The sequence below is a fragment of the Microcaecilia unicolor genome, chromosome 1 (genome assembly GCF_901765095.1).
Source record: "Microcaecilia unicolor chromosome 1, aMicUni1.1, whole genome shotgun sequence".
Taxonomy (NCBI): domain Eukaryota; kingdom Metazoa; phylum Chordata; class Amphibia; order Gymnophiona; family Siphonopidae; genus Microcaecilia; species Microcaecilia unicolor.
The window spans coordinates 574,456,015-574,470,079 of record NC_044031.1 but is presented as its reverse complement, the minus strand read 5'-3'; the positions used below and the strand labels follow the sequence as shown (position 1 = coordinate 574,470,079).

The 14,065-nt window shown below is 40.4% G+C and overlaps 1 protein-coding gene across 13 annotated transcripts in view; it reads left to right on the top strand.

The window, feature by feature from the left end:
• The window catches only part of ENPP2 (ectonucleotide pyrophosphatase/phosphodiesterase 2), a 379,835-nt gene extending 366,271 nt beyond the window's left edge, over positions 1 to 13,564 (top strand). For 8 of the 13 annotated variants that reach the window (XM_030218400.1, XM_030218477.1, XM_030218451.1 and 5 more), the window contains 4 exons: positions 781 to 913; positions 2,416 to 2,569; positions 3,115 to 3,165; positions 12,962 to 13,564. In XM_030218400.1, coding sequence (XP_030074260.1) covers positions 781 to 913; positions 2,416 to 2,569; positions 3,115 to 3,165; positions 12,962 to 13,132 — 509 coding nt within the window. In that variant the 3' untranslated portion in view covers positions 13,133 to 13,564. The remainder of the gene's footprint in view (positions 1 to 780; positions 914 to 2,415; positions 2,570 to 3,114; positions 3,166 to 12,961) is intronic. The other 5 variants (XM_030218486.1, XM_030218495.1, XM_030218468.1 and 2 more) reach the window with 1 other exon arrangement.
• Positions 13,565 to 14,065: the final 501 nt, after the last annotated feature.

Sequence of the window (14,065 nt, the reverse complement as noted above, 5' to 3'; positions counted from 1 at the left end):
GTTCATGTAGCCCAGCATCAGTCCTGCCCTTCCCAAATCCTCACCCCCACCCAGGGCTTACCGTGGAACACATCCTGCAGTAAAATTTCAATGTGTACACAAACCACTTGCTAAAAATACTTCCTGAATTTTTCTTGGAGGCAGTGTGTCTGGAGGAGGAGAGTGGGTTTGTCAGCATGAATCAGTTCCTCCAGATTACTGCGCGCTGATTAGCACATGAGCCCTTACCACCTATAAAATGGGTAGCAGTAAGGGCTCATGTGCTACTTTTTTGTTAATGGCCACACACTAATGGCAATATTAGTGCATGGCCATTAATTCTGAAAAGAAAAAGTTGCCCATTTTAGTGCTGCAGTAAAAATGGCGTTACCAAGCAGGAAAGATCTGCATAAGGGCATTCTTCAGCCACTTTTTACCGCAGCTTAGTAAAAGGACCCCTAAATAAATAAATTAGGACTTAATCCCCAGATTCTATATAGCGTGTCTAGAGATCCTCACCGAAATGCAAGTGTATTCTGTAACAACACACATAACAATTGGCTTAATACGCTAATCAGCGTTGATAGCATTAACAAGCAAATAATGACTGCTAATTAGCAATCGCAATCATTAGAATTTACATGCACAACTTGCTAAGCACATTCTATAATGCATTGTGCCTAACTTCTAATGCGTGCAGCCAAAAAGGGGTATGGTTATGGGCAGGGAAATGGGCATTTTTTAGGCGTTCAAAAATTTACATTTATTATTTCAAAATAATCTTTATTTTTTTCTGAACAGAAATATGGAACTATTTTCAGAGGGTTCTGATGAAGAGATATGCTACAGAACGCAATGGAATTAATGTCATAAGTGGACCAATTTTTGATTATGACTATGACGGCTTACATGATACCCCTGAAAAAATCAAACAGTAAGGCTATTTCTTTATTTATCTATAGCTTTCATTAAGGGCCTTTTTTTTTTTTTTTACAAAGCTAAGGTAGAGCTACCGTGGCAATAGTGCACGGCTAATCGGCCCTACCACTGGGCTACCACAGTCAAAGACAGGCTGCTGGGCTTTAATGGACCATTGGTCGGTATGAGCATGGCATTTCTTATGTTCTTAAATAACAGAATTAAAAGAGTACATGTGTAGGTGCATATGCCAAGACAAGACAATGATGTAACTGAATGAAATCCATCTGTGATTCTTAGAGAAACCCAAGTTAATATTTGTCACAGTATAATAATCTTATAACTGAATAGGAGTCAACCCCCCCCCCCCCCCTAGAACTGCAAAATATAGTATATAAATTATTATTATTAAAATCTAAGTGTACAAGTCTTTCATAAGCTTGATTATAAATATTTGGTGTAGGGTTGGCCCTGTGGTGTGGACCTGGGTTTGATGCCTGTGCCTGAAGCTAGCTGGGCATGGTTGAATAATGAAGGCCATGCTTCCAAGCTCAGAGAGACAAATAAGATGTCATTGCTAGAGTAGTGAGCCGTATAATGTTGCTGAAGGGGCAACTTTGTTGTGCCTTTATAAACCTGGGGTCAGCCAGAGATAGCAGGGCTTACCGATGGAACCGTGGTCACATGGAACCATACAAGAAGGAAGAAACAATCTTCACAGAGAGTGTGAGAACACTAAACAATGGAGGTAACCAATATGTCAAATTAACAAAAGATAGTGTGCATGCCAAAGCCCTTAAAAAGGGCTTTTAGTTCAACTGATGCTAATCAATTTCTATGTGGGATAAACGTGACCAACATTGGTCTCACTTTGCACAACCACATTTTGTGACTTTACACTCGAACTATATAATATTTGTCCTAATTTTCATATGGGATAGGATTATTAGCTGATTATTAGCTATCTGATTATAGATGTTACAGACTTGATTGGCAGTAATGCCGAAACACAGTACACGTCGAGTCCCGCATAGAAATTGATTAGATTTAGTTGAAATTAATGACCTTTTTAAGGACTTTGGCGTGCACACTGTCTTATGTCAGTATGACATATTGGTTAACTCCATTGATTGGTATTCTTGTTCTATCATGATCACATAGAACATTTCCATATCAACCAATCAAAAGCTTGATGCAAGAATACTGGCTGCAGTGTTAAAGGAGGAAAATACGTGACTAATAGATGTGCTAGTATTAAGCGGCGGTTCTGTACAGCATGTGTAGAAAGAGAAAAGATCCTCAGTTATATCAGAAAGATAAATAGTCCCAATTATATGCTGTGCCATCAATGAAGTTTCAGTTGCACCTCAACACTGACCCATGAGATACCATTGTGTGTGTGTGTGTGTGTGGGGGGGGGGGGGGTGATAAGACCACTAAGATAATTAAAAGAAAAAGGGGAAGTTTTGCAGAATGGATAGTTGATATTAATTGGTCATAACTTTTTCTTCATTATAGGTATGTTGCTGGCTCCATACCAGTCCCGACCCATTACTACAGTATCATCACAAGTTGTTTGGATTTTAGTCAGCCTGTTGACAAGTGTGATGGACCATTATCTGTGTTTTCATTTATATTTCCTCATCGACCTGACAATGATGAAAGCTGTAATGTAAGTTCAAAGCCACTGCTTTCACTAGCTAAATGCTTGTAGGGGATAATTTTGTAAAAGGCTCAATCGTATGGAAAATATGATCACATGGATGCTTTAAAAATTGGCCAGGGGTGTAGGAGCAGAAAAGTAGCTCCCACCCCCAACGCGCGCTATTTCCGGCGCTACAAAAAATATTTTTATTTTTGTATTGCCGGCGTTTACTCGGTGGTAGGCAGTGCCATGCGCTGCCCGGTTACCGCCAGGTTAGCACAGGAGCCCTCACCACCACCCGAAATGGCTGTGCGGCAAGTGCTTCACTTGCCGCACGGCCATTGCTTTAAAAAAGACCCCAGCCTTTTACTCACTGCAGTAAAAGGGGGCCTCAGCGCACGTCAAAAACACACATTGACACCAGCACAGGCCCCCTTTTGCCACAGCTTAATAAAAGGACCCCTTAACGAGCCAGCTTTCATGTAGACAATTATGCATTTGCATGGCATCAATGAGTGACTCAGTCTGAGAACCAACTGCAGAAAACTTGTTTTTGTTTGTTTTTTATATAGTTTGCCAGGTCTGGCCTCACGAGCTCTTCTAAAGGCAGGTCAAAGGGGACGGTTAGTATGTTTCCTCCTCTTTCTTTTGTTTTCCTCCTTCAGCTTCTCTTCTCGTTGACCTTTGGTTGACATTACGTTGAGTAAGTAAAAGGTTTTAAAAAATTAAAAAAGCCCAGGCAGCTGTGCAACTTCACTAAGCCAAGAATAGCTTCCAGGACTCTTTAACCAACTTGCTGTTGACAGTACTTGACTTCTGTACTGTACCAATCTTCCTCTTCCTCTTCCAGAGGCTTAAAACAAACAACTGGATGCTGAAAGTCTAAAATCTCCAAGATTGCAAATGGATAAGAGCTAATGCTGCATAGTGCAACTGACAGTGGGTCCTTGAGGAACCCCAAGGGATTACACTCGCTTCTTCCGATCTCTCTCTCTCCCCCCCCCCCCCCCCCCCCCCCCCCCGTTTCAGTAGTTGCATGGCTCATATAAGGCAGCTTTTTTTTTTCTCTTGGAAAAGACTTAACTGCTTGCAATAACAGCTATGTTTTTGGAGCTGCCTCTCTTCTCTTTCTGTCCTATTAGGAAGCAACTAATAAGTTCAGATAATGGGTTTGTTCTTGGCTGCTCAGTTTCATCTTTTTTTTTTTCTTTTCTTGGATCTGGTGTGAGGGTTGGGATACGAGTAGATTCTGCCTGATATGTTTATGCAATTCAGATTTATAAATGGCATTCACTAATGAGCTTAATCTCTGGTACAGGAGTGAAATTACAAATATTTTGGTGTTTGAACATTGCATTATTTTTATTTATTTTGTTTTTCTCAATTATTTATATAAATCCATAATGTATCTTAATCAGGGATATGCATTAATTAGTATGCCTTAAAAAAACTCAGGGGGTCTTTTACAAAGGCATGGTAGCATTTTTAGCGCACGCTAAACGCTAGAGACGCCGATAGGAATATATAGGCGTCTCTAGCATTTAGTACACACTTATTTTTAGTGTGCGCTAAAAACACTAGCACCTTTGTAAAAGGACCCCTTAGGGACCAATATTCTTCCTATGCTGGTCAGTGGTTTTTAAGCCGCTGATTGCCATGGGCAAAATAAAGCCTGAATATGCAATGCAAGTTTATGTCTAGGCACAGGCATTGACTACCTGGGGTCAGACAGTGACCTTGAAGTTATGTGGCTGCTGGCCAGTATTCAGTACTGGCACCCACATAGCCAGGGGCGTAGCTACGTGGGGCCACGGGGGCATGGGCCCCCACAGATTATACCCTGGCCCCCTCTACATTTGACCCCGCCGCCGCCGCTACCCCCTGCCCCTCCGCCGCATCAGGTACCTTGTTTGCTGGCAGGGGTCCCCAAACCCCGCCAGCTGAAGAGTCTTCTTCAGCGCCGGTCATCTCTGGCACCTTCGTTGTGTGATCATCTGTTTCTGATGCCTTACATCCTGCACCGTGCATGTAGCCCCGTGCAGGACGTAAGGCGTCAGAAACAGATGATCACACAATGAAGGCACCGGAGTTGACCGGCGCTGAAGAAGACTCTTCGGCTGGCGGGGATTGGGGACCCCCGCCAGCAAACAAGGTAGCTGATGCGGCGGGGGGGGGGGGGGGGGGGGGAGTTGCGGCAGCAAGGGGGGAGGCGGCGGGGGAGGTTGTTAAACAGTGCCCCCCCCCCCCCTCCCGCCGAGGTCTGGCTATGTCCCTGCACATAGCTAAGTGGTTATACATAGAACCACACAAAAGGCAGCCCTTTCTGCCCACTTAGCTGTGCGGGCACCTGAACCAATATAGCTGGAGCCTGCATAGCGGCTGGTTTCTCCTTAACTCCTCCCCTGGAGTGTCTGGATAGTGCTGCGGCAATCAGAGACCATATTCACTGGCCACTTCCCATTTAAATGCCACTAAATATTGATGGCCAGTCCACTCAGCATGATTAAGTGGACAGGATTCTCTCCCACCTGCTTAAACCACAGAGAATATTGACCCCTTAGTTTTAAGTCCGTTTCCATGTGTTAACAGGCTGTAATGCATGTTGACAAAACAAATATGTGAAATAAACCAAAAAGCTGAAAATCATCAGAACCAGCTAAACGAACTGAAAATGATTTCCCTCTGCACATGCCTACAGCTTAAGGAAGATGACTGAGTAGTCTAGTGAGTACATTCTAATGCTTGAATATTTCCAATAGTAGAAAATAATTGTACTTTTAAAAAATGAAATTTCCAGAAGGCCAGTGTGTTATCTAAAAAATGTCCACTTTCATTTAATTTTGAGTTGCTCTTGATAAATTAATTTCTTGGTACTGCACTTAGCATATATTTGTCCATTGTTTCTAAAAGTTGGGTTATATTTTTATTTAAAACGTTGATGTTTTATTCATATTTTGAGTATTCACATACAATATGAATATACATTTAAATATGAACAATGAATCATAATACAGTACTACCCCCTACCCCCCAAAAATGTGTGTATATATTAACTCTGGGTCTCGGTTTCCTCCAAGTCTTTTGTCCTGTCACTTGCACAACATTTCCTTTATTCCAGCCAAGCAGTGTTAACACAAGTACAGCAAACAAAAGGAAAATAACAAACCAGCAGTGTCAACAAATGTGATATCAAGCCTAAGAGAATTTTATACCCGGTTTTGTTCCACCTGGGGTATTGGGTCCAACTTCAAATTTTCCCCACAAGCTTCTGTCTGCCTCTCCACTATTGAGGCTGGCAGCTCCCAGCTCCCACAGACTTCTTTCTGTGGCTTCCCACACAACGTCCTTTTGCATTACCTGGAATTCCTTTCGCAGGCTTCCTATTCCAGTTCACTGCCCTCTGCTTCACAGCCAGAGTTAGGGTTACCTTTCTCCCTACACTCCATAACCTCCAGGCGGGAGAGAGCGACACCTTCCTCTTTCCAGGTGCTCTGTTTCCTTTCTGACCTTCTGGCTCAAGCCTGTGTTTCTTTTCTTTTTTAGCTGGGACTGTTCCTGGCTCCTCTCCCCATCATATATTGTGACAAGGCAATCTCAGAAGGCCCCTCCAGAGGGTGAATTCCCAGTAAAACAATCCTTTTAGGATTAAGCTTCTGGGTCTTAGACCAGGGAGAGGATATACATGTGTGTGTGTGTGTGTATATATATATATATATATACTTTCACTTAGTAAATGTCAAACATAAAGGGAGAAAGTCAGCATCCAAGACTCTAATGCCTCATACATGCCATTCCTTTTCAACAACATTTATAAAGCTAAATAAAGTGGGGGCATTTCTAGAGAAGGAGAAAAAAGAAGCACAAGTTATTCACCAGTTATGTTGAAACGTTTTAATAAAAAGCCAAACAAGTCTGGCCCTGTCTCACTTCTTCCATATCCTGTGACTGATATGAATAGCCCAGCAGAAAACTGAAAACAAATAGCAACCTAGCACCATTTGATCCTGCTCATTCAAAGAGAGAAGGTGGTAGAAAGTTGAGGGTGAAAGAAAAGTTATTTGTTGAAGTTCAAAAGATCTAAAAATAAATAAACAATAAAGAAATCATCCAAAGATCAAGCTAGGCTCCCGAGGGAAAGAGATTGACACCACTGTTTCTGTTTCAAGATTTGCAGGAAAAAGAATTAAAAAAAAAATCTCAGGCTTTGTGGCTGACTCCAGAACCAGAGGAAGTAAGCACAGTGTATAATGAAATTGGGGTCAGGAGGAACTAAGACAGCACAGAGAGGACAGATAGGCAGAGACAAGTAGTTATCTGCTACTTCTACCACTAGTACTTATTTCTAAATGCTGTGAGACATATTCAGCACTACATTATAAGAGAGGCAATACATGTTCCATAGAGCTTACAAGCTAGCTTGATTCCAGTTACAATGCTGGGATAGGCATGGAAATGATGGCAGAAGTCTGGGCCCAGTCAAGGGAAACACCAGGGACCAGGGTCATGAGCCTTCATCTATAACCGCTCCCTTTCCATTTGGGTTGAGCCCTATGGTATTTGGAAGCTGCCAAGACTTTTGAAGCACAAGGGTTCCAAAGATGGCAGAGTAGGACATTGGACATGAGGAGGAAGCAGCAGAGGTACCAGCTAAAAACAGGGAGAGGCAAATGTCTGGCAGGCAATGAAAGTTCATTACTGAAGACTAGCTGAAGTCAAACACTAGGGAACAATAGAGAACAAGGCACTCAGAGATTCCCAAGAGAGAGACCTATTTGAGGACAAAGGCTGGGAGTTCCAGGACCTAAACTCTAAAAAGGAGATGAGTTCAGGCTTCTTCCTGCTTACTGCCTGATTCCACACTTGACTGGTCCCTGCCTAGATTCCTTGGGCTGATTGGCCCTCATAGAAGGCTTTCACAATGACCAATTAGCCCAATGAATCTAGGCAGGGGCTGGTCAGGTAGTAGCAGTAAGCAGGAAGAAACTTTTACTCCTCTCCTGTTTAGGGTCTGGGACCCATGAAGTGATGGAGCCTGCCTCATAAAGAGGGGGGTGGTATTAAGGCCAGGTTTATTAGAATAATGTTTGTGAAATTGGTGGTGAAGCTGGCCGGCATAGACTTCAGAGGCATTTACTCAGGAACAACTTCTGGGCTATAGCCCTTCTAATACACTATATATTGTAATCTACCTCTGGTGTGTTGATAATAGAATGAATCTTATACTTAGAGTTCCCCTCCACCATGGACATGATCTCCCTCTCATGTGAACCAAATCAATGTTTTTTGGGGGCATATCTATAATTATGGTTCTTAAGGATTTATCCTAAGTCTGTCTTAAATCACTAACTCAGCTGTGCTTGTCTGTGGGGTGTCTTCACACATTATAGTATATGTTAAGACACATTTGCAGAACTGTGCTTTGTTCTCAGACTTTCTGTTATGGCACCAAGTATCCAGCTGAATTGCATGTACTTGATGATCTTTGAATTTTCTGTATGAGTGCGAAAGCTTAGGTATTCACACTGGCAATTGTGGTGTGGCATAGAGATCCTTACTTGATCTGAATTGAACTTCTGTTTTATGCAATTTTTAATTATATTGCATTTAGTTCTACAGCCTCTGACACTTTTGGTGGAGGAGCAGGAGGAACATCATCATCATCTTCCTCGTCATCAGCGTTGTCTTCCGTTCCAATGTTGTGGCTGTGACTTTTTGCTGCACATTTGCCACAATTTCCTCACCAGTCACATGCTCGTAAAAACCCAATTCAGGGTATCATTATGCACATGTTCAAATCTTTTTAATGACTTTTTAGCTAACTGCACATCCTCTGGAGAAATGCCAAAAAAAACTCTTGCTCTAGGGCTTCGTCCTCATCAAGTGTCAATAATCCTCTTAATCCTCCATAATCCTCTTAATCAATTCAAGTCAGTAGTTTGTTTTAAACATTGAAATAATGCCCTGGTACAGAAGTTTGATCTCCGAAGTTGATGAACGTAATATTCAGGTTGAGGTCGCACCATGGAGCGATACAAAGGCAATATAATACTTTTGGCCTTATTTTGAATCACTCTCCTAATAATTTCTAGCTTCCTGTTTGATTTTTTGGCTGCTGCCACACACTGGGCAGAAAATTTCAGTATATTGTCTACAATGACACCTTGGTCTTTTTCTTGAGTGCTGACTCCTAAAATGGACCCTAGCATCAGATAGCTATGATTCAGATTATTCTTCCCAATGTGCCTCATTTTGCATTTGTCTACATTAAATTTCATCTGCCATTTTAATTCCCAGTCTTCCAGTTTAATAAGGTTTTTCTGCAATTTTTCACAAACTGCATGCATTTTGATAATATTGACTTGTTTTGTGTCATCTGCAAATTTAATCACCTCACTCATTCTGATTTCCAGATCATTTATAAATATGTTAAATAGCACCAGTCCCAGTACAGATCCCTATAGCACTCCACTATTCACCCTCCTCTATTTGACCCAACCCTCTGTTTTCTGTCCAATAACCAATTCTTAATCCACAAAAGGACATTGCCTCCTATCCTATGACTGCTTAATTTTCTTAGGAGTCTCTCATGAGGTACTTTGTCAAAAGCTTTCTGAAAATCTAGATACACTACATGAACTGGCTTCACCTTTATGAAACAAATTGGTGAGGCAAGACCTCCCTTGGCTGAATCCATACTTACTCTGTCCCATTAAACCATGTTTGTCTACGTGTTCTGTCATTTTATTCTTATAATAGTTTTCATTATTTGTCCAGCACTGAAGTCAGGCTTTACCAGTCTGTAATTTCCCAGATCACCCCTGGAACCCTTTTTAAAAATTGGCGAAACGTTGGCCACCCTCCAGTCTTCAGGTACTGTGGACAATTTTAATGACAGGTTACAGATCACTAGCAGCAGATCATCAATTTCATGTTTGAGCTCTTTCCAGGGGTGTATATTATCCAGTCCAGGTGATTTATTAGTCTTTAACTTGTCAATTTGGCTTAGTACATCTTCCAAGTTCACTGAGATTTATTCCAGTTCTTTTGCATTGTCACCCCTGAAAACCATTTTCTGGTACAGGCAGATCTCTTACATCTTCTTCCGTAAAGACAGAAGCAAAGAATTCATTCAATCTCTCCGCTATGGCCTTCTCCTCCCTGAGTGCTCATTTTGCTCCTTCCTGACATAATGGTCCAATAGAATCCCTCACAGGCTTCCTGCTTCTGTTATGCATGAAAAAAGTGTTACTATGAGTTTTCATCTCTGTGGCAAGTTTTTCTTCATATTCTCTTTTAGCCTTCTTTATCAATGCTTTGCATTTGGCTTGACATTGCTTATGTTGCTTCTTATTTTCTTTACTCTGATCCTTTATCCAATTTTTGAAGGATGCTCTTTTGGCTTTAATAACCTTTTTCACCTCACCTTTTAACCATGCTGGCTGTTATTTGCTCTTCTTTCCACCTTTGTTAATACGTGGAATACATCTAGTTTGGGCTTCCATGATGGTATTTTTAAACAACATCCATGCCTGATTTAAAGTCCTAACCTTTGCTGGACATGGATGGGAGTAGAGGGCAGGGAAGAGAGAATCGCTGGTCATGGAGGAGAGAGGGCAGGGGAGAGAGGAGAAATGCTGGAAATGGATGGAGAGGAGAGCAGGTGAGAGAGGATAATTGCTGGATTTGGATGGATAGAGGGGAGGGCAGGGGAGAGAGGAAAGATGCTGGATATGGATGGAGGGGAGGAAAGAGAAAAGAAGATGCACATAGATGGAGATGAGGGAAAGGGAAGAGAGGAGAAAAACTGCATATGGATGGAGAAAATAGGCAAAAGCTGGAACCATGATATACCTCCTCCAGTCAATTCTACGGAGGACCCAGCTTTTACTTATGGATGTAAGTCAAGAAATGAAGAAGAAAGGAGGAAAGTAAAGAAATAAATGGAGAGAAAGTCCTGGAAACGGAATTAAGAAAACAGATAGAGAGCAGCAGAATCAGAGACTGGGGCCAACATGATCAGAAAAACAAAGTCACCAGACAACGATAGAAAAAAATCATTTTATTTTCATTTTAGTGTTTGGAATATGTCCAATTTGAGAATTTACATCTGCTGTCTTATTTTGCACTGGGTATACTGGAGCTGTAACAGCTTACAAAAAATTATTTATAATGAAAAAAAAATCACAAGTTATTTTTGTCTCCTATACTGGTATAAAATGTTAATGATGCCTATTTATATGTGCCATGGCTGGTATAAGGGGTGTGGCTAATGTGGGTGTGGCTACCATAGTGATGGAACCATAGATGGTGACCCCACCCACAATGAGTACCGGTACCTTTTTTCTTGCAAAAAAAGCACTGTGCAGTACTATTGGCCAGATACATTCAAATTTGGTGCTCCGGGTTTTAATTGGCCGTGAAGTTCAAATGTAGTCAGGAGGTACTGGAATTTCTTTAGTCTCGGTGTGGGGATACAGAAGAGAGACGTCTCTGTCCTGAGAACCCTGTTCAAGACTTGTGAGCAGCTAATTTCCTGAAACTCCCCAGGTGCTACCCAAGTAGTAACAACGTATTTAGATAGTTTTAATATTGATCCTTATTCAGTTACCAGTTATTGCTTCTTGTTTTTCTATCTGTTTATTATTGTTCACTGTTCAAATTTTTATGATAATAAATCAATTCACTTATTAGCTCTGTTTGTTCTTGATGGACTAAGAATCCTGGTGGTTTGTGTTTTGGGTCTGTGAGTGTTTTCTAGGAACTGTGAAACTCCTGGGAGTGTGGCCCAGTGTCTTAGAAATCACCGAGGAATAACCTGAGAATGGGAGACTTGCCCAGAGGCAAGCGAGACCCAGTCAGTGGGAGGAAGGTGTGCAGTATAGAGCACACACAGGTGCAGGCAGGCCTGAGCAGTGCTGGGGACAGACCCTCCAGGTGGCCACAGGGTTAACCCCAGGTGGGTGCTAGCTGATAATTGCTTGTTGACATCCAATTAACAGTGCTGATTAGCTTGTTAACTAATTGAGTTATGTGCATTGTTATGGAATAAACTTTGATTTCTGCGCAGAAATCTCAGCGCAATATATAGAATCTGGGGCATAGCATTCAACTGTAAGGGGGCATTCATGTGAGTGGAGAATGGGTGGGCAGTGAGCATGTCTCTCACTTATGTGCCACAAGTTGCTTGCCACAATTAAGCAATCCATTTATGCCTGCACTACACCTGGTGTATGTGCACCTACATGTTGGCTTGCCATTGGGGGTTTACACAAGTATTCTATACAGGCATCTGTGTGCCCAGATGCCATTATAGAATAGACAGTCTCCGAGCTGCATTGGAGTACCTACATCTAAGTGCATCTCTGTAGAATTACTCCCAATGTATTCTCCTGTTTGTAGGTCTAAAAATCCAGTTGGGATTGTTTTATTATAGTGTATTAGCTATGTTTATCCTATGTACTAGCTTAATTGCCTGGTACAGCCCATCACTTTGGGAGACAGGCAGAAAAATAAAATAGTGAAAGTAGTGAGGGTTATAATAATTCCTAAAATGAATTCACAGGGTTTTTTGTGAGTGTTTAAATCTAAAAATGCAGAATTTGCATGCTCAGCAGTATAAACTTGTCCATGCTTTAGAATTTGAGTGTCTTCTGTTCAAAAAATCACTGGTAACTGATCCTCAGTTGTTGGATGCTGAAACATTCTTGGATGAGATTGGATTCTCCGGAGGTAGTGAAACATTTTATTGTCCTAAAGTAATAATTCTGAAGAGGGGACTTGTGTGGTCTTAAAGCTTATGTGTAACAGTATCTTTGAAAAATCCTTACTCTGTTTTATTTAAAAAGTCATAATCTTTAAGCAATCCACCCCCAAAAAAAATCCTTTGCTAAAAAAGTAAAAAATAATAAAATAAGGATAAAGGGACCTCAGATGCAATATCTTTGTTTAAGCTACAGTATTTAGCCATTTAGATCTTAAGATTAATCATTGGTCCAAAAAAACTCTTTATTACAAAACATTTTCCTTTTCTATCTTATTTTATCTTTCCTTTTGTTAATATAATATCTATTCAGATTATGTTATATTATAAAACTTCTCCTACATCACATAGCAAAACTAAAGGAAACACAAGGCCTTTGGACTTCTTCAATCAAAAAACACTTTCTTATCTGAAATCCACAATGTTGAATTTCATATATAAGAGAGATCCTTTCTTGCCTTTGTTTCGCAATTTCATTATTGCTGCTTTAGGGGTAGATAGCAGTCCTCAAGCTTCCTCATGCATAACCTTATCCCACTTTTGTAATCCGTTCAATATAGATTAAAATAGAATTTAACAGACCACTCAACATGATTGTGTGCATGCTTGAACCATACTGCATCAGTAATCCTCTGAAAGCCATTTGTTTTCTTTTTCAGAATCTTGAAGATGAATCAAAGTGGGTCGAACAGCTTCTCAAGATGCACACTGCTCGAGTTCGGGACATTGAACTGCTTACTGGTTTGGACTTTTACCGAAAGACGAGCCGTAGCTATCAGGAAATCCTTTTTCTAAAGACATACCTGCATACGTATGAAAGTGAAATTTAACTTTATAAGCTTACCCCAAGCATCCTTTTATCAACTGGTGTATATTTTTATATACTTTTATATTTATTAATTCAAAAACCAGGACATCAAACATAGTAATATTTTAATCTTGTACCAGATCTTAAAATATTAAGCACAGTCTGTTGTTTATTTCCCTAATGTTTAATTTAGGTTTGTTTTGTACTAAGAATGTTTGTAATACTGCACCTTGGATTTTTAGACTAAGCTTTTAAATGGTGCTGCTGAATTGATCCTTCTGTTGAGGTGATCTACATTTTCCAGTGCACTGCTGCCATGTTTGTGGACTTGTACTGTATATCAAAATACTGAATATGTAAAATTACATTTATTTACCGTTAATCTTGTGACATATACATATAGGTATTAGAGACAAATAGAGTCAGGTATAATAAACTATTAATTAAATTCTTATGCTATTTGTTTTAGCTGATTAGAATACTTTCTATTTTTTAAAAATTATTTTGGTGACTTGCTCCATGTTCACATGCTGTACTGTCCTGCTAAGTAAGAACACAGTGTCTGCAGTAAATCATATTCAAGGAAAGTGATCTTTTCTACATATTTATTTGCCAGCCTGACAATAAATTATGTTTTCAAAGGTTTTTTTATTAAATTAAAACACACACACGCACACTATATTGTCAGGTTGGCCAAGCAATGTTAGAAAAGTTCATGTTCTTTGAAATGTGATTTACTGCTGATGCTGTGATTTTGCTTAGCAGGGTGGTGTAAATATATTATATACCATTGGGGTGAATTTTCAGTGACTGTCTCTTCGTATACTGAGGATATTCAAAGAGATATATATATATATCTCAGTGGTGCAGAAACTCTGTGGTCAAGACATATGAGAGTTGGGCAGGCAAAACATTGTTTTGAGTTAGTTTCCCTTGATGTTTTTCTTTCGTTATA